Source organism: Lontra canadensis, unplaced genomic scaffold, assembly GCF_010015895.1.
Source record: "Lontra canadensis isolate GAN:19392208 unplaced genomic scaffold, GSC_riverotter_1.0 scaffold74, whole genome shotgun sequence".
In the NCBI taxonomy this organism is placed as follows: domain Eukaryota; kingdom Metazoa; phylum Chordata; class Mammalia; order Carnivora; family Mustelidae; genus Lontra; species Lontra canadensis.
This window is the reverse complement of record NW_022631068.1, coordinates 3,986,881-4,007,719: the sequence shown is the minus strand read 5'-3', so window position 1 is coordinate 4,007,719 and position 20,839 is coordinate 3,986,881. Positions and strand designations below refer to the sequence as shown.

At 46.8% G+C, this 20,839-nt stretch overlaps 1 protein-coding gene across 3 annotated transcripts in view; it reads right to left on the bottom strand.

The window, feature by feature from the left end:
* The window catches only part of NAV2 (neuron navigator 2), a 382,063-nt gene that overhangs the window by 224,292 nt on the left and 136,932 nt on the right, over positions 1-20,839 (bottom strand). For all 3 annotated transcript variants that reach the window (XM_032881202.1, XM_032881203.1, XM_032881204.1), the window contains exon 4: positions 9,449-9,521. In XM_032881202.1, the coding sequence (XP_032737093.1) occupies positions 9,449-9,521 (73 nt within the window). The remainder of the gene's footprint in view (positions 1-9,448; positions 9,522-20,839) is intronic.

Sequence of the window (20,839 nt, the reverse complement as noted above, 5' to 3'; positions counted from 1 at the left end):
AAACCACCATGTGCAATCTGGGGAGCAGAGAAAGCCCCATAGAGCTGGTGGAGACCCCCAGGTTCTGGAGGTCGTTCAGCTGGCATGCAGGTTAGCACCTGTTAAAGAACCTGGGGAACCACTTACCGCCTCAAAATTAAAGTCACAGGAGGGAGAAAGTAGAGCTAATCATGGGGATTGGCGAAATCTATGTAAGATTTATTTTTAGTACCTTTGATCATTACAGGTTATACAGTTTATAAGAACAAGGACTACCACTAATTAGTATGTATCAGGTTAAGCTCTTAATAAGCATGATCTCATTCAATCTCTACAATCTGGGAAGTGAGTATTAACGTCTCTCTTGTACAGAAAAACAGCATCTCAGAACGGTTTTAGGACCTCTCCAAGGAAATACATTACGGAGCTCGGATTTGGGATTTGAATCTAGGTTTTCCCCTCTCAAAGCCTGGTCTCCCCACACTGTGTAACTTGGCTTTACTTGTCTACCCATCATGTGTGGTAAATTTAAAAGCACAAGAAGATAATGTTTTATTTATTAAGCTAGCTGGTGGGCATACAAGTATTCTTTATCTTTCTGTAAGTATTCTATGATTATGGAATGTTTGGTACATTCCATAATACATTTTTTAGAACCACGTAAGAACAACAAAGAAGGGAGGAACTATAAAGATTCAGCACACGCAGGGGCGGACGGGTTGTCTCTTGAGAGAGGCAAGCATGTCCACATCAGCATCTCCTGGCAGGCCAGTCCAAGCCAGGGCAAAAAGAGACAGCTTTGTCGTATTCTCTACCCACTGTGGTTGCTAAGTCCCTTACTGTTCATAACTCAGCATCAGTCCCTAAGCATCACTTTCTCCGTCAAAAAACAGTCTTCCCACACATATACTTCTTCTTGGCAGGGGGGATTTTCATGATAAAGATCACTGATTTTTTGAGCCAGAAAGACCCGGGTTTGAATCTCAAAAGTTCATCATTTATAGACTGAATTTTCAGAAGACTCAACCTCTTGGGGCCTCTGTTTTCTTCTTTAAAACGGGCATATGCCAAACTGCACATTTCCCACAGGCTTGTTACGGGAATTAAGTGACCACTGAATGAGAAAATGCATGCAAAGCACCCAGGACGCCGCCTGACTCTACTTCCCATTTTGGTTCAGAAAATACGGCCCCTCTACCTACAGCCTCCTCAGAACTCAACACAGGGCTCTGTCCCTAACAGAAGACTAAGAAGCTGCCCATCCCCCCTGCTCTTTCCCCCTGAGGCCACAGTCACAGGCATGGAGAAGGAAATTAACCAGGAATGATCTCATATTAGACAAAAGACAATGGGGAACTTCCGATTTGGGTTTTTTTTGGTTTGAGAAAGAGAGCCCTCACACGCATGCGCCTGTTGGGACAGGGGGAAGGCAGAGGGAGAGGGAGAGAGAGAATCTCAAGCTGACTATCCACGCCCGGCCCGGAGCCTGACACAGGGCTTAAACTCACAATCTTAAGGTCACAACTTGAGCCAAAATCAAGAGGTGGGACACCTAACCACCCAGGTGGCCCCCGTTTCTCTTTTAAACAGCTTTACCCAGGGGCAATTTGTATCCAGAAAATTAAGTGTGTGATGATTTTCAGCCACTTCAGTGAATTGTCACCTTTGCCTATTCCCATCACCCTAAACAGAGTCCTCCGGCTCATCCGCAGTCAGTCCCCAAACCCATTCCCAGGCAATGTCGAATCTGCTTCCTGTTTCTATAAGCTTTGTCTCTTCTGGACACTTCCTGGAAGGGGAGCCATATAACATGTAGTCTTTTGCATGTGGCTTCTTCCACGGAACATGTTTTTAGATGACCCACGTTAGAGCATTTGTCATTAGTTTCGTTCTCCGCATTGCTGAGTAACCCCCAGTTGTATGGACAGACCACATCTTCCAGGCCCGCTCCCCAGGTGGTGGATGTCTGGACTGCTCCCTTTTCTTTTCAGAGCACAAAAACTGGAGAGGTGCAGATGCTCTGTTTGGGATTGGAAGCCACAAAGTTTTTGCCATGGGTGGTCTACAACAGACAGTACCCAAAATAGCTGGAATTGTATTCTCCCCACATTTCCGAGGGGAGTGTGTCTGCATTCCACGAGGCCTGGTAAGCGGGCGGCACCGACCGGCAAACGACAAAATCCATCGGCCCACAAAAAAATGTTTCCTTCATGACATTTCCCAAGATTTGGAAAAAGAGTATCATTTTATTTCGGATCAGCTGTCCTCATTCTAGAATTCTAGAGAAAGGAAAAAACCACAGACCTAGCTAGAATGGACTCTACACTAGCTAGCTGGTGTCTACCTCTGCCTGAGAACCCTGATGGCATTTCTGCTTGTGGCCACACCCACATCCACTGAACGGGCTACAGCAGTCATTTTTCCATTCCCAATAAATTCAGTAGCACCTGGACTCTTTAATTCCCTCCAGTTCTGACTGATTTCTTTGCTCCCACCAGCTGGTATGAATGTGCCCAGATACTGTACAGGGACACCAGGCATGAAGTAGGAAAAACAGAGTTCTTTTCTTCCAGCATTACTGAAACCTCAGACCTGGTTTACAAAGGCACAAACACTGGGATAATCTAATACAAAGAAATCTGCTTTGTAGAGAAGAATGGACCGGAAGCCAGAGGAAGGCAGGGCCAGCTCAGACCAGACCATGGAGTCGGAATTCCTATCCAGTTCTCTTAACTCACAGCGCCGTCCGACTTACGCGGCTGACCTGGGACTGTGGGTTCTGTGGCATTGCTCCTCCATCAGCATAACCTACACTCCCCACGGAACTTCCCACCCCATTCCCGCAGCCCTTCTGTGTCCTGTTCACCAAACCGGTCGATGGCTACACCCACGGGGCAAGTGGGACGGAGGAAGGGCGTGGGAGAGCCTACAGGGCCCCTTCTGGTGAGGAACAGAATCGGGTCCACTCCTGCCACACAGCTGATGTGGGTAGGAGGAAATGGAAACAATCCACCTGTTGCTTTTCTCCTGACGGACCAGAAAGACCTGAGCTCTCTGGCTCAGACGAAAAGGGGAACAAGCTCAACATCTAGGTTTCTGGCCAAACCAGGTCTGAACTCATCAGGTCAGCAACCAACTTCACTCCAAAAGCATGCACTACTTCCTGGACGTAGCCGGCAGGATCTTCCTGCCTCTGTCTCCTCCAGTCCTCAAGGTTGATAAAGAGGGGGTCTTTAGTCTTGTCATACTACCTATGCCTTGTCTTCTGTCTGGACTTCCCATCTTCTTTCCTGTCTGGTGAATGCCTCTGTATCCTGTCAAACCCCAGCGAAATCCCACTGCCTCTGTCAATCCCCCTGACTGCCCCCAAGCCAAGCTAGTCACTGGCTTTCTTTGTCACCACTGTTACGTACCAGTAGCCCAGCTCTCTTATTAATGGAAATTGGAGCTAAGTTTGTATGGCTGAGACTGTGCCTGGTATACAGAATGTGCCCAGCAAATGTTTGCTGAACTAAATAGGATATGCCTCACCCGCCAGACCTTCATGTCTCCATTACGGGAGGACGGGCTCAGGCCAGGTGTTTGCAAAGCTCCTAAGGGTAAAAACTATCTTTGCCCACTGGACAGGTTTACAGATGGTCATGACTGGTAGGGTGTGCGTCGGGGAGGGGTTGAAGGGATCTTGAAAGTCACCCATGTTAGGGTGAGGCCCAAGCTCCCACGACACCGGATGGTTCCAACTGTCTGGAACACGGAGGGGGCGGGTGAGAAGGCCTAGTCCAGGGGAAGTGTCCCAAACCAGTAGCGTCTCCATGGGGGTTCCCCTGGGCCCGCAGCCTCTACCCTGGAACAAAGGTGCTCTGTGGTCCTCTATCGGGCAGGTTGGGACAGGGCATGATCTGCGGCAATGTTTCAAGGACAGGTGCATACACCCTCCCGAGGTTCTAAATCCTGCTTTAGTCACTGGAAGAGGGTGGAAGAGTACATATGGGGAGTACATATGGGGTTTTCCAACCGCCCATGGTTTTCATCAGAGGAGGAGCCTCAGGGCATTCAACCGTCTTCAAAAGGAAAACAAAAAGCATTAAAACTACATTATTTCTTTAAACACAATAATGCTTTTCTAGTAATTATGCAGGTGGTTAAGACTGTGAGGAAGGACAAGAACACCAGTGAGTAGCTTAGCCACGGCTGACCTTATGGGCCTCCCTTTTCCCATGTGGGACTTAATCTCTCTGGGCCTTAGTTTCCTCCTCTGTATGATGGGGATAAAATGAATACTGATCTCAAAAAGTTGGGGGGATTAAATAAGATATAAAACATGTACAGCACTTAGCTCACTGACTGGCACATGGGTTCTCCATAAACGGCTTCTAGTCCTATAATTGAACAGTATGTCAAGTGAGAGGTTTCTTGTAATCCTGAAATTGAATAAAGTGAATAAAGCCCATTTGAGGATAAAAAGTCTCTAAGTGTCCTTCCTCTAGGAGTTCAAGCAGTCGACAAAAGTGTGGACCAGTCACCTTCCTCTAAGACCGCACTAGTCCAGAATCTGTCTCACCAACAAACACCATCATTATCCCCCAACCTCAAAAGCCAAGGTAAGATCTAGAGGATTCTTTCTACCATCTTCCTGGGCCACTGTAATGGGATTGCCCATGAATTACACATGAACATCCTGGCAGATGCCCTCAACAGCATTAACAATGCTGAAAAGAGAGGCAAACGCCAGGTCATGCTCCGACGGTGGGCTCTCTCCAAGGCCATGCTCCAAAAAACGGTTCTCCGGTTTCTCACTGTGATGATGAAGCATGCTTACATTAGCGAATTTGAAATCACTGATGGTCACAGACCTGGGAACGTTGTTGTGAACCTCGGGGCAGGTTAAACAAGGGTGGAGTGATGAGCACTAGATCTGATGTAAAACTCAAAGATTTAGAAAAACAGCAGAATAATCTGCTCCCATCTGCCAGTCTGGTTTTGTTGTATGGACAACCTCGCTGCCGTCATGGACCATGAAGCAGCAAGGCAAAAACACACAGGAGGAAAAATCCTGGGATTCCTTTTCTAGGGAGGTAATACATACAAGCAAATTAAATGCCTCAATAGACAAAAAAAGCAACCCCCCCCCCTCAAATCTAGATCTTTCTAGATGAGAAAGTGTTGCAGAGTGGGGGAAAATGGCAATGTCTGATGATCACAGATACTGGATATTTCCTCCCCTCGCCCAGGAAAAGAAGGTGAGGTCCTTGCACTCCTTGAAGACAAAGGAGTGGAGGGGCCAAGAGGATCACTCCAAGTCAGGTACTGGCATTCCTGGCCCTGGGTGGACATCCACTCAGCACGGACTTGGCAGATCTGCCTCTTGGCCACCTAAGTCCGGGAGGAAAGAGTTGGAGAGAAACTACATGGTGGGGGCTTCCAGGTGACAGAGGACTGTTCTACCTACTCTAAGTGGAAAATGGAGCCCACACATTCCTGCCAGTTTTGAAGTGCGTAAGACAGGGGTGAGGAGACTGAGCTCTACAGTCTTACTAGGACCACTTTATTTGGGGACCATAAGGGGCCTGAATTGGGGGGGGGACCAGATATAAATGCTACCCACTGAGGGAGAGCCAGAATTGCTAGACAATCTCACAAAAGACTACTAATGTGCCGGGAACAGCATGAGAGCAAGTCCGTGGTCAGTGGGGCATGCGGAGACTCTGGCCTGGGGACAGGACCAATTACGGCTCTGTAAAAAGAGGGCAGTGACTTCACCCAGCAAAATTTTGCCTGCTTTATCTGCCCCAGTTCTAGAGGCTCAGACAAAGGAAAGAGGGGAGGGGGAGAAGTCATTAGGCCTCCATCCCTCTTTAATCTTCTTCTTTTTCTTCTGTTTTTTTTTTTTTAATTAATTTTTTTGAGAGAGAGAGAGAGAGCATGCGTGTGAGCTGGTGGGGTGGAGGGGAGAGGCAGAGAAATGTGGGGCTCAATCTCATAACCTTGAGATCATTACCTGAGCTGAAATAAAGAGTTGGACACTTAACTGACTGAGCCACCCAGGTCCCCCTCCCCCTCTCCAATCTTCCAAAGCCACTTCTCTGGGTTATGTGGGTGAAAAAGAGCAGTGAGCAGAACGTGAAACTGCAGTTTAAAAGCAAACAAGACCAAAAATAAAAGGCAACCTATGGAATAGGAAGAGGTATTTGCAAATGTCTTATCAGATAAAGGGCTAGTATCCAAAATCTATAAAGAACTGATCAAACTCAATACCCAAAAAATAAAAAATCCAATCAAGAAATGGGCAGAAGACATGAACAGACATTTCTCCAAAGAAGACATCCAAATGGCCAACAGACACATGAAAAAATGCTCCACATCGCTCAGCATCAGGGAAATACAAATCAAAACCACAGTAAGATACCACCTCACACCAGTCAGAATGGCTAAAATTAACAACTTGGGAAATCACAGATGTTGATGAGAAATGCAGAGAACGGGGAACCCTTCTACACTGTTGGTGGGAATGCAACCTGGTGCGGCCATTCTGGAAAACAGCGTGGACGTTCCTCAAAAAGCTGAAAATAGAGCTACCCTATGACCCAGCAATCGCACTACTGGGTATTTACCCTAAAGATAGAAACGTAGTGATCCGAAGGGGCATGTGCACCCAAAAGTTTATAGCAGCAATGTCCACAATAGCCAAACTATGGAAAGAAACTAGATGTCCATCAATAGATGAATGGATAAAGAAGAGGTGGTATATATATGCAATGGAATATTACTTGGCCATCAACAAGAATGAAATCTTGCCATTTGCAGCAAAATTAATGGAACTAGAAGGCATCGTGTTACGTGAAGTAAGTCAGTCAGAGAAAGACAAATACCATATGATTTCACTTATGTGTGGAATTTAAGAAACAAAACAAATGAACATAGGGTAGGGAAGAAAAAATAAGATAACAGAGAGGAGACAAACCATAAGAGACTGGTAACTCTAGGAAACAAACTGAGGGTTGCTGGAGGGGAGGCGCATAGGGGGATGGGGTCACTGGGTGGTGGGCATTAAGGAGGGCACGTGATGTAATGAGCACTGGATATTGCATGCAACTAATGAATCATTAAATTCTATCCTTGAAACTAATAATACACTATATGTTAATTAAACTGAATTTAAATTAAAAATTTTAAAAAACCAAAACAATACCATCATAAGCATTAAGATAAAACTGTTCTAATAATGGACCATGACTGACAAGTTCTGTATTCTGGCCAAGATGTCAGAAAGTGAGTCTCGACTCAGCAGGAAAGATGAGGGGTTCCACATCACACAGTTGGGGGGCCGTTACTGAAACACCATGAAGCCACTTCCCGGCTGTGCCCCAATGACAGACACCTCAACACACTGGGTCGGTGGGCTCTTCTGTGCTCAGAGACCCCCACGGGCCACATCCTAACATGAGCAAGGCTGGAGCTGAGGGTCTGCCTGATAGGCCTCATCTTCTGAGACCGTGTTCTGGCCAAGAAAGTTCTAGATCTTTTCTGGTTTCCTTCACCTGTACGTGACATGCCTCGACTTTATCCCTCTGCTGTCCCAAAAGACACCACCAGGAACACGAGTTCTGAAATCACAGAGACCCGGGGTCAGCACTGGCTCTGCTGATCACTAGCTATGGGCTTGGAGGATGTCACTCAGCACCTCTTTAAGTCAACTTTTGTCATCTGTACATTCCGGCTATTATGAGTCCCCACTTCAGCTGGAGGCGCTGGAGCTGCTTCATAGACAAGCCTGAGAAGTGCGGGTGGTACTTATTTATTCAACAAGTACTTACTGAATAATCTGTGCCTTAAGGTCTCAAGAGGACGGGGTAGGTTCAGGGGGACAAACAAGGCAGAGCGCAGGACAACATGCAGATAGATGCCAGAGGGGCCAGGTATCACCTCCAGGCCACATGGATGAAGGTGACTTACATGGAGTCCACATCGCCTAGAGCCCTTTCTGTTGAGCGGGACTCTGGGCAAGTCCCTGCTGATCCTCTGCTGGGGAGGGGGGCACAGGCCTGGAGTCCAGCCCCTTCCAGAAAGCACGAGGAGCCTGTGCGTGCCACCCACCCACCAACACAACAATGCTCTACCAGAAGGAAATGATGTTCCTTGGAACGAGAATTTGCATCTCCCCACCTATCCATGGAAACTCCACACCAAGCCCCACCACGCCCCAGCAAGCTGCGTTCCGCGGGTTCTGGAGCCCATGTCTCATCCCCACGGAGGAGGGCCCATCCCCCGGGGCAAAGGAATCCCCCAAGGATCCCCCCTCTCGGAGCCGGGGTTAGGGCTGACCAGCTGACAGCTGCCATGGAGACCTCTGCAAGCAGTGTGTCCACCCCGGACCTGGGGCAGGCCCAGCATCGGAGAGGTCACATTGAGACACAGCACGACACGCCCACGAGGCATCAGGAGTAGCCGCCAGCCCCCAGTACCGTTCACACAGCCAGGAAAATCAAGCTCTCACCGAGTAGCAGGGCAGAGGCAAGGAACAGGCCCCAAGTAGGCCACACTTGCAAACTTACCTGTTCCACTGGTCTCCTTCCTTCCTCACTGCCTCCCCTCCTCCCCACCCGGACCACCAGAATCGATGCTAATAGTCATCTTTTCAAGAAGCAGCCTTGCTAGGGAAAGGTGGGGTCATGTGAGGCCCGAACTGCTTTACCTGTTCTGGGAAAACTGGAGGCAGGTGCAGCCTAATGAGGCTGGGAGGCTGCTGAGGCCTGCGGCCGCGTCTGAACTGCCAGCTGCCTGGATTTACAAACCGGAGAGCGCCCAGAAGATTCCAGGGCGAGACGTTGCCCGAGGCGGCTGAGAACTCGGACCAGCCATCTCCACACCAATACTTAATTGAATAGCAAACCACCAGCACACGCTAATGTGCTAATTAGCCACCCAATTGGAGTTAATTAAAAACTAATCAGGATGTCAAAACGCAGCCTCTCGTTAATACGTCACGTGTTTTCTTTTCTTTCTTTCCTTCTTTTTTTTTTTGAACTAAGAAAAGCAAGAGATAAGGACTCTGCGTTTTTCCCTGGGAACTATGCAATTTAAATATAAGCTGTGGCTAAGTGTTCTCTCTCCCACAGATAAGGCCCGGCTTGATAATTAACTGAATTGCTAGCCGGGTGAATCAAATCGGCGTTGTTGGATTAAGCCCTCCTCCAGAGAAGCGGCTGCATCTCCAGTAACCCCTCCTCTGTGTCTAGCAGACATCGGCCCGCCTGGTGGGATCTCCATTCCTGGAGTGATTCTTTAGGTGTCAAAAAGTTGGCATAGTTGAGTCTAGACAGGCCTTGAGCTGCCTCCAAACCAGGAAGAAAACAAAGCCAGAAGCGCACACCAGCAGCCCTGGGCTTAACTGTATTAAAGTCATCAGTAAGTAACAGGTGGGCATTTCTAACAATGAAAAGTCAGCTTCATGACAAGTGCTCTGACTCACCTTCTGCAGACAGCCCCTGGATGTTTATTCCCTTTGCTGCCAGGAAATTCAAGCAGGCATCTATGTTTTCAATCTAGAAAAAAAAAATGACAGACGCTCAATCAAGGTTCAGCCTTCTCAGAGCCATCTTTTATCAGGAACAAAGGGCGACGTCGGAGAGAGAATTCACTGGGCATTGACTAAGGTTCGCAACGAGGAAAATGACGTGCCAGCGGCAGAGGGACGGACGGATGAATGGATGGATGGATGCAGGTCAGGACTCCCTGTCTGTACTTGCCCAAGAAAAAGTTACCTAATATCCCAACCACACAGTTCCAGAAGTCAAGGCCCTGGCTTGCTCATGGCTACCAAAAATAACCAGAGTGGAATGAGAGCGCCTATGTGCACCACTGTCACTAGCGCTATCCTGAAAATTTGAGCAGCTGCCAGAAAAATGGAGGTGGGGATGAAGGGGACAGTAGACCCACCCCGTCCACCAGCAGCTGGGAGAAATTTCCAGCACCAAGGAGGCACGCCATCAAATGTGAAAACAGTGAATGGGAGTTTCAGCGGGCTCTGGGCCGCGTTTACTCACAAAATTCTCAGGCTGGCAGGCATTGCAGATGACGAGGGGGGGCTGTGACCTCCGTGAACCCCTCTGTCCTTTGTGTGTTCTGTGACAAGAAGGAACCCACCTGCCAGAGTCTGGGAGGCCTCCCAGGCTTGCCAGGGCTGATGCCACGGCCAAGGGCAAGCAAACGTCCAGCCCTCGGGAAAGAACAATTAGGTCATTCCCAAAGGTCTGATTTGACTTCATTTGTCAAGGCTAATGATTTTTTGGTCTACAGGAAAATGTTCAGGCTCGATTAATGTCAATGGTGACCGTAAATAAAAGAAACTGCTTTTGACTTGGCACAAGGATCTTTGAATTTCACACAGTTTGCATTTCACAGTGGAGAACTCCCCTGTCCCTGACCAGACTTACGCTCTGTCAGCATTCTTATACATTCAAGAGGGTGTTTAACCCATAGGGTTTATCTTGAATAAATGACTGTCTTTCACAGAGTCCATGTGACCATTCTCCTTTCCCCTTCCCAAGCGATCTTCTGAAGGCGACTTCATAGCCACAGAATGCAGAGTCTACAGTGCAAGACGTGGTCTAATTTGTGTAAAGTCTGGCTCCAAGACAGTCTTCCTGAAATATATGTCCTCCTTCCCTGTGTCTGGCATTTTCCTTCTCTGCTCCCAGTCTTCAGACCTTCTAAACACAAAATTGAGCTACGGGGGCACCCGGGTTCCCATCTCTCTCCCAGCCTCCGCTCACCCTCAAAGATCCTCATCTGGGAGACTTTTTTAAATCATCTTTGGAAAAAGGGTCAAAATGCAATTTCCTGCAAATAAATGCTGATGTTATGGGTTATGCCTGCCACCACTGCAGAAAATCATTTCATATAAAGGGGAGGGAAAGCAAGATTGCTTTTAACTCTTCCTTCCTTCCAAGCCAGAAAGACTGATGATGACAAGCAGGTGCCACTATCCTAGAGGGCAAGGGGAGGGGAAAGAAGGAAGAATGGCGGGAGAAACCCTGTGGAAGGCGTTTTGAAGCAATCCGCTTACATTTTAAGTAATCAAAATTAGATCTCTAAATGTTATTACCCCCTGTTACATTTTGAGAAAAATAACTATCAGTCCTTATTTCCACAACAGCCCACAATGGTAATGTACCAAAATCACACAAAAGGATCTGTTGCCCCCACAGAGGGACTAATATTTAAATCATGATAAAATTATAAAATTCTTCAATCCCTTTTTCCTTTGAATAATCCTATCCTGCTTCTTCAGTGTATCTTGCACATGGCTGATAAGTGAGGTTTGGGCAAGTATTGTCCCCGTGAGAATTGAGATAAAGAAAAAGCTGACTGCCTGGGAATCTATTAATGTAAAATCAAAAATAGTACACTTGGTATCTATCCTGGCAAGCGTCACGGAGGTGTGCTGACGTGGGTAGGTTACATTTTTTCAACAACAGTGTGGCAGAGTAGCATTGATTTAAAAACAAACAAAAAAAGACCCCCACCGATGTATTCAAGAAAATCACTGCCCTACTACAACATTCTAATTCTATAGACATTTTCTTCCAAGGAACATAAGGCACATTTACGTGGCACATTTATGGAGAATTCAATGCATATCGTATTTTAAAGTACATGGTAATTTCTTCCTGCCGGGCTAGCCCTTGGTTCATTTCAATTTGGCCATCTACTGGGCTTTCTTTTAATGTTAAATTCTACTAAAGGAATGAATAATTATAAATAGGTTACCTGGACTATTTTTTTTCCTCCTGTTACTTTTTAAAATCCCTATTATTCTTTCAAAGAGTTTCAAGATCATTTCTCCACAGGGCAGGGAGAGTGCGGGGAGAAGGGGTAACAATGTTGCCACCCCCAAGGGACATCTGGCAACATTCTGTGTTCTCACAGTGTGTGGGGGGGGTTCCACTAGCATCTAGTGGGTAGAGGCCAAAGATATTGCTGAACATCCTACAACACACATATTGCTGAACATCCTACAACACACATAAGGATGGCAAATCCTACCCAAAGGGTCAATAGTACGAAGCCTGAGAAACCTGTGATTCTTTCCATCAATCAATATAATTGTAGATGTCTGCTCTGTTCCAGACACTGTGCTGGGTTCTCTTGACCATGTTAGGGCAGAGTCCTCGTCCTGTCCAGGAGCCCTCGTCCTGTCCAGAAGCCCACACTTACATAGCCCTTCTCTCTAGGGTCCACAGAGCCATCCGACACACACCCCAATTCCCAGCCATGTCAGGGAGAATCAGAGCATATAAGCAAAGGAAGCATCAGGATCTTCCTTGGTTAGGTGGAGGGAGAAGGTCTAGGGGCACCAAGAATGCTTTCTCCTAAAGAGGAGATAAAGCAGGGGACAGCGTCTGGATGGTTGCATCGCACTCCTGGAATATGTTAAAACTAAAAATAAGAACTTGGGTCATCATTTAAAAGACAATTCATAAGCCCATCAAGTGCCTTGAATTTTTTCCCTCTACTATGATGATTTCTCTGCTCAAAGAAGGAGTTCAAAAAACATTCCTCAAGTCTCAAATCCACTCTTTAATAATGTTCCATTAAGGTTAAAAATCACTCCTGACAAGGCTGCTGAGACCCACGCTCTTTTCATCTGCACCCCAGGAAGAGAGCGGGGCTGGGAAGCAGAATAGGGTCAGATGTGGATTCCAACCTCCTAGCTTCACTTGGAAGGAGATCAGAAGGGGAGAATGTTTCTTTGATCCAGCCTCTCTTGTGACTGAAATTCACCTTAAGGTTTTCTTCCAAGTACCATACAGTAAACAAGCAATCTATCCTCCTGCACCGTTGAAACTGCACACCGCCACCACACCCAGTGAGGGCCTGGCCAGGGGCCCTCAGCAAGCACAAGGGTGTCCCTGTGCCTAGCGCTGATGAGCCCTGGGGTGCATGTGCTCCCCAGACACACAGGGTGAGAGGCAGATCTGATTAGAGTTGGGAATGCAGAGTGATGGGAAAGGCTCTTAAGCAGCAAAGTATGTAAATACGACCAAAGTGGTTCATTAACACATAGCAGCCAATATAAACTACTTTCCAAAATTAGCTGACAAAAATCTGTGCAAAGCCTGACATTCCAGTGTTGGGGGTGGGGGATGGTGGGAGCCGCACTTTGCATGGCAGGGAGAAGGCTTCTGTGGTCATCGCTGCCATAGAAATGGGTCCAAGAGCTCTGGAAAGAAGCTTCTGGAGTTTTAGGTGGGGTGGAGGTGGAAAGCCCAGAAGTGGAACCACAACGTGGCTTGGAGACCCTGGGAGCAGAATGGGGTTTGGCTGCAGGCACAGGTAGAGTAAGGGGACAAACCAAGACCAAGATGGACATGCACAGTCTTCCCTTTGCTTGGGGCCACGGGTGGCCTTCACCGTGTGCCGTCTGTGACTATGATGATCCAGAAGAGAGAGGCTACAGTGAGGGCTCCCTCCCAGTCTCAGTCAGGATCTCCATCCCCAAGCTGGATAGTTTCTCAACAATCTCTGTACTTGAGACTTGCAGGGCAACTTCCACGGACTGTGTGCACTGCCGTCTTTGCTTCCCATGTCCAAGAGCCCATCTCCACCCAGGACAGCCAGAGAGCAAGGAAAATCAAAACAAATGCCAAACAACTGGAAAGAGAAGGGGGAGGGATGGGAGGCAAATGGAAAACTTCACATTTTGACCATGGTTAAGGCTGTCCTGGGTCTCATGATAAAGTGAAATATGCAAACCTCGGAAGAACGGCTGTGTATCTCCTCCGTAGCTTAGAGACTGATCAAATACCATCTGTTGTGGCAGTTGTCATGGCAGCATTTTTCTCTGAATACCAGTGTAGCTGAGTGCAAAGCGCATGAAGATGATAAATGCAAACGAAGACCATCCCTCTGGGCACTACCCGGCCCAAGGGGGAAGATGGGGCTCCGGGCATGCGAGCAAATGGGGCACGAGTTATCATGAGTTAAGAGTTTCTCACTGGGGCCCCGTGGAGATCTCTGTCCTGGGAGGAGAGGCAAACAGCTGCTGTATGAAAGTCAGGCATGCTTACAGCCATTTTTCAAAGTCATGAAATACCCAGCGCCTTGGGAATGGTAGACCCGGACCCCAGACAAGGAGGTGTTAAGAACTTGCAAGTCCTAGATGGTCTAAAAGCACAACAGTGTAGCTTCCTCAGGAGCCTCATGCATCGGCTCAAACAACTTCCTTCCTGAAGTGTGACCCTGATGCTGCCACTTGTCAACAAAAATAATTATTCCTCCATTCATTTATCATCCTTGACCCCCTACCTACTGAACACCTACTGGGTATACAGTGGTGAATAATTCCTGACCTCACAGAAGGGGGTACTGGACATTATTAATAATAATGCACAAGTAAGAGACAACATCTCTCATGTACTAGAAGACCTCATCTACCCAGGGGACTGGGGAGGAGGGTTGGATTTTTAAAAAAAATGTTTAAAGAAAATTTTATTTTTTAAAAGATTTTATTTATTTATTCGCCAGAGAGAGAGAGAGAGACAAAAGACAGACAACGGGCACAAGCAGGCTCCCCACTGGGCAGGGAGCCCTATGCAGGACTCAATCCCAGGATCCTGAGATCCTGCCTGAGCTGAAGGCAGATGCTTAACCAACTGAACCACCCAGGCGCCCCTGAATAAAAACTTCTTAAGGAAGAGATAGCATAGAGGTTCAAAGAGACAGGGCTTTTTGTCCATCTGCTCACTGACATGGCCCCAGGCACCTAGAACAGTAAGGAGCACACTGCAGATGCTCAAGATTTACCGACTGAAGGGGAATATGAGCTGAGACCCAAGAGCGGGGAGACAGACCATTCCAAACCCAGTAAACCTACGGCTTTGAAGGTTCCATGCAGGATGTACAGCATACCACGTTCTGATAACCAAAAGAGAATCAAAATAGCTGGAGGCCAACAGGCAGAGGAAAAGAGCTAGGAGATAGGACACTGAGCAAGAGAAGAGGGCTGGCCACACAGGGCCACCTTCAATAACTCACAGGAGAGAGAAGGCAGGGCTCCTTCCAGTTCTTAGGGAAGCCTTGGAGTGTACTCTCTCCCCACCATTACCAGGGCAACAGCAGCCAGGAAAAGTCCTTCCAGTCTGAAAGCTTGAAGCTGGGCTATTTTGTGTCTGGGATGGCTCAAGCAGTGTCCTTGAAGTGGGGGCTCCAGTGACATCTGGGCTGGGCATGGAGATAGGGAGGGATGGGAATGGGAGGTCAGCATCTGTGGTCACATGTATTAGGAAGGTCTGCTTCTTAACCAACAGGCCACCATGCCTTTCTGACACTCCTTCCTCTGCCCCTTTCCAAGAATAAAAATAGAAAAGAGAAAGTAAAGGAAATAAATAAAAAAGGAAAGAAAGAAAGTGTAATCATGAAACCAAACCAAAAGCCAGAAAGCAAAATGAACTATGGGGAAGTGCTTCTCCTACATGCCTGCCTCACCTGTGTTGTCTCTTCCCTCTGCATTCCATGTCATGACCTGATGCAGGATTTGTCCAGCTGAACTGTTACTCGGACACCTCTCTCAGTGTTGGGGCCCAGCACCAGCCCGTGATCATATGCCTCATGGGCCACAGTGTGGTCCTGGAGACACAGTCCCATGGGACCAAGCTGGTGGAGCCTGGCCATTATGATTTTCATCTTAGGAGACCCCAGAAATGAGGGAACTATTAGGTGGCATTTCAAATTCTCTTAGGTGGAGAGATGTTCAAGGGCATCTCCCCTTGTGAGCCCCCAAAGTTGCTGCTTGCTTGGCTGATGCATGGAGCCATCCTAGACCAATAGCACGAGGGGCTCCACCCTTTCTGTCCCACTTTTGGCCATTCAGCACATCAGCTCTAGCCTTCTTGGCAGCTTTGAAACAGAAAGCTGAAGAATGTGGGACTTGGGCTAGATGGCGCTTGCTGCTTTAATGCCTCGCCCAGCTCTTTCCTTTAATTGGCAATGTTACCCATCTTACTGTATATAACATAACTTCAGCTTTCCAAGATGTTGTCAAGAGCTCCTTTAAAAAAAAAAAGAAAAAGAAAGAAAAGGGAGGAAAAAAGCTTTATAGGAGTCTCTCTGCTATTACAGCAAATGGGTAGGTCCATATGGATTAAAAAAAAAAAAAAGAAAATTGAAAACAAGAATCTCAAATTCCTCCAGTGACGATCTTTCTCCACTTTGCTTCCAAATGCTTAGAATACCTCATTTTCCTATTATATTCTGACTTCTCAATTTTTCCCTCGAGACAAAGAGAAATCTGGAAAGGGAGGGGTAGGAACGTTCTAGAAGTCAGTCCTGACACTGGAGGTTCCCAAAATGAACCCTTACAGTTGAGGTCTGCAGAGCATCGATTGGTAGCAAGGAGGGGGACAGTTCCACTGGGGATCGGTGCGGTCGGGAGGCCCAGCGGATGCCCCCACGTGCATTCGTCCGGCATGCCACTGCTAACATCCCCTCCCTACTCCAGTTTCAGAGTCATGTTGCCTCACTTCCTGGTCTTCCCCACAAAGGGAGAGTTCCAAGGTGAGGCCTCCAAGTTAGGAGCTGGATACAAATGCTAGTGGGGAGTGATTAGGGCTAAGGAGTAGTATTCAGGGACATAACACAGGCTTTGGAGTATGACAAATCTGCGTTCCAATCCTGATTCTGCTATTGACAAAACGATGATCTCCACTAGGTTTCCTCAGTGGTCTGACCTGTCGAATGGGCACTGCAGCACCTATCTCACAGGGCGGGGGCAGGTGGCCATTCTGAGAGAGGATGTATGTGGGGCTCAGCAGGTGCCCCATAACTGGCAGTGTTTGTTACTATGTTGTCATTTTTGACATGCCGTCTCTGGGCTATCATTCTAAGCCCATGACACACCCAAAACTATGTCTGGAATTGGCCCCTGGCAAAGCAGAATGCGACAAGCTTACCTGGGCTGACTTCCATCTGCTCCTAGCTTTCCCCTCAAATCTGGCTATCCAGGACTCTGGGTCTTCTCCATCACCTAATGTCTGACCTATGTCTCAGCAAGCCCACTCTTGAAAAGACAGAAGTAACCTAATTCACACTGAGGCAGAAGGACTGCTGCTGGCTTCCCGTGGGTCACCTCTCCCACTGGTACCTGTATTCCATCACACTTATTAGATGACAGCTACCTGTTGAAAGAATGTGGGCTCTGGACTCCTCCACTAGATTCCGGTTCCCTCACATCACGAGACTCTAGCAAAATACATTAACTGCTTTAATAGAAAACAGAAATGTATAGAACTCTCTCAGCAGAGATACTGAGGCAGAGATGGGTTAACCTGGGTCAAGGGTCTGGAACTTTACATAGCCAGAGCTTTAAAAGACTCTTTCTTCAATAAATTCCATAAAAGCAGAATATGAGAGATCACTGGCCTCTCCTGGAAGTACAGGATCATTTTGGAATTTGTGAGACAGTCTGAGGCTTACTACATTACACGGCACTCGCACGGCCTCTCTATGAATGGGTTCCTTGTAGCTAGAATTCTTTCCACCCTGTTAGAATCAGCAGTTTCTATCCCAAAAGATTTTGGTTCAAAGTCTCCTTTACTAAGTTAGATAAAAAACCCTAAGACAACAAACAAACAGTTTCATTAAGAAGGAGCAATGATCTTTTGAGGAAAAACCTGGCTTTTCCTACAGAGAAGGGTAAAAATTCAGACACCAACTTCAACAACGCCTGCCTTCTGGACCCCAAACATGGGGCTGCCTTTTGAACCAACAGAGAAGAGAGGTTCCGTGGACACGTGCTAGAGATTTCCACCCAGGAACTAACTAAAACCTGGTAGCCTCATGCATTCTTTGATGAATAATGACTATTTACTCTCTTGCAGCCTCTGCTCCAGGGGAAGGGGAAACAGAGGGGACAAGATAGTGTGGTTCTTCCTCACATGACAGACAGCCCCCTACACAAAAGCAGACTTGAAGCAGAAATCTCCCCCACTAAACACAGTTCCCAAATGTGGGAAGGGTTACACACCTATCAACTCACCAACTCAAAAGCCAGACATGGACTCACTGTGCTCTTTACAGTCTGGTTCTTCTTGTATCTTGGCCATATTTATATCCTTAAACCCATAAACCACCACAAAGTTCAAGAGGCAGACGAGAAACATAACGTAAAACAAAACAGACCCTCAATACATTCCACGAGTGCAGCAGCAAATCCTCCATGGAAGTATTGCTAGAATAGGTCATTTTCCCCACAGACCAAATATATACACAGGAACAGGGTAATGGGACCTTTTGCAGATGAGTACCAGGAGCCAGACTTGCCCCCCAGTTGGGTGGTCAGTTCCCGCAGACCAGCCTGTGAGTGCACTTTTGTTTTTCAGCCAGTTCACCATCATCTGTAGCTCTGGTTCTTCTGGGCTGCTTGCGAGCAATCAGTCCCTAGATTTCAACCGTGCAATTCCAAGGACAGCCAGCACATACTTCAAGAAACACCCTGGCAGCATCAATAAGCAGGAAAGCAAAGCTAAGCAGAGCACCTTCGTGCCCAGTTCAGAATCCTGCAAGGCTTCGCCCTCCTACTGGTGAAGGCAGGGATGAAGGTGTCTGCTCTTTCGTCCTATGCCTGCAAACATCCCCCGGTCATGTTCTTTTCTGCAGGAGATGGAATTCAAAAATTGCCCTTCCCTTTCCACTCCAATTTCAGAGGCTGCTAGTCATTAGTGGGTCATTATTATATGCCAGGCACACTACTAGCAACTTTCCTATACATCATCTCAATCTATATATATATTTTTTTATTTCAAAAAGCTGTTAGTAGGTATGGCCTCAGAGTGCAGCCTGAATTCTAGACCGCTGCTGATGATTCATATGTAATTGGGGAGATTTTGCAAGTAGCACACAAAATATACCAAGATGCGAGATTTGACTAATGGTTTCGAATTCTAAAATTTGTGATCTATGCAAAGAGCTACATGCCGCCCAATCAGAAGTCATATGGTATCAAAAATTAAGGATTCTATGAATAATTAAAATAATTCTCCACTCTGTTCACTGCCATAGGCAGAATGTCAGAGGCACCAAGCCTGCCGGAAGAAAAGAACAGACTAGACAAGGAAGGTCTCTATTACAGGATATCCTTGAGCTTTCCAAGGCTACAAGATATCTAATGCACCTGGGAAGAAACAGTGTCGATTTTTAACGCTAATCTCTGTTACTATTTCTGTCCTTGTCAAGGATCCAGCTGAACCGGATAAGACTGCAATTTTTTGGAGGTTAAAAATGGTGAAATATTGGCCATTTCATACAATTTTATTTCATAATCTTATTTCATACAATTCCTATAAGGAATATACGTTTCCCCTTAAAGGCTAAAATTAAACTGCTGGTGATTATAAAAATAGAGCACTTTAGAGCTATTCATAAATAAAGCATCAGTACATCTGAAACTCAGAATACAATCTCTGCAAGTCTCTGAAAGGAGTCTCACAAAACAGAGGAAAAACATCAAGTCAAAGGAAACACCCCATCTGTAGGCTGACCCTCTGAAGGACCCTCTGCTTTAGTCAGAGCTCCCACTTCAGGATTCCCTTAGAGAAGCAGGATGGGGCCCAGGAAAGGCTTTAATTCCCAGTTGATTTCTCTCAAAATCTCCCAGGAAAGGGAACTAGGTATCCTTCACAACAGTGAAAAGAATCCAGGCTGCCTAGATTTCCACCTCTTGTCTTCCCGCTCCTTCAGAGAAAAGTGTGAAAAAGAAAAGATTTTACCATCCACTCCCATCTCCTCCAGAGGATAAACCTTAAGTCAAAGTGTTGTCTGCTGCATTGTGACTGGAGCCATTACGGATGGGAAATTTTACCCTCCCAGAGAGATGGGACCAAGGGAGGACATCTGTGGATTTCTCAGCTTCTTGACTATCTTAGGATAAGGTCCTTGATTTCCCTGAGCCTCAGTTTTCCTTTCAGAAAAACGGGCATGCAGAAAGCCTTACGGAGACCTAAGAAACTAATATTTACATGCTTAGAAAACACAAAGCACTGGGATAAATTCTTTGGCATATGTCATTATTTTAGTTCATTTTCACCAGTAGATGAGGTAGTTGCTATCACCATTTTCCAGATGGGGAAATGGAGGCACTAAAGTCCCCTTACAGATACTAAATACATGGTAGAGTGGGAATCAGAACACTTAATGGAAAGAGGTTTAAATCTGTGAAGCCCCCTGCAAACATGGAATGTTAACAACGAAATGGCAAGGGCTTCACTATTGCTATGGACCACTGTGGTCACCTCCCCGACCCTGGGATTTCAGCTGTGTATGATGGCGAGTCATCAGTCCTTCTGAACCAAATCTCATCTTCATATTGAAAGGACAAAGGACACTTCACAGAGGAAGGAGCTGACTCTCCCCACATTCTCCTGTACATGTTTTGTAGGAGATATTTATGTTCCTTTCCTAGTGTTTGAAATCTTCAGGAGCAGAAAATTATTAATATAAACATTTATGGGCATTATTTTCAAGTCAAAATGCTCCCCAAACAAGGATCTTTCAAATGCCCATATGCCAGTGCTTAGGCTCTCTGAAGAAGTTCATGACACTCCTAAGAATGCAACAGTTTGGGGATCACAAACCTCAAATGTGTGTAAGGGGCAGGCCAGTAACAAATGAGTAACAAAATCTGCATGTAAGACAATAGGGAAAGGTGGAGCATAGGACAAATGCAGCCCACACCCTTCTGAAGGGGACAGCTGCTACCCGGGTTTAGCCAATTTTGGCCTGAGGAGTGCCAACCCAGCACTGGTAGATCATCAGGGGAGGAAGGAAGGAAGGAAGGAAGGAAGGAAGGAAGGAAGGAAGGAAGGAA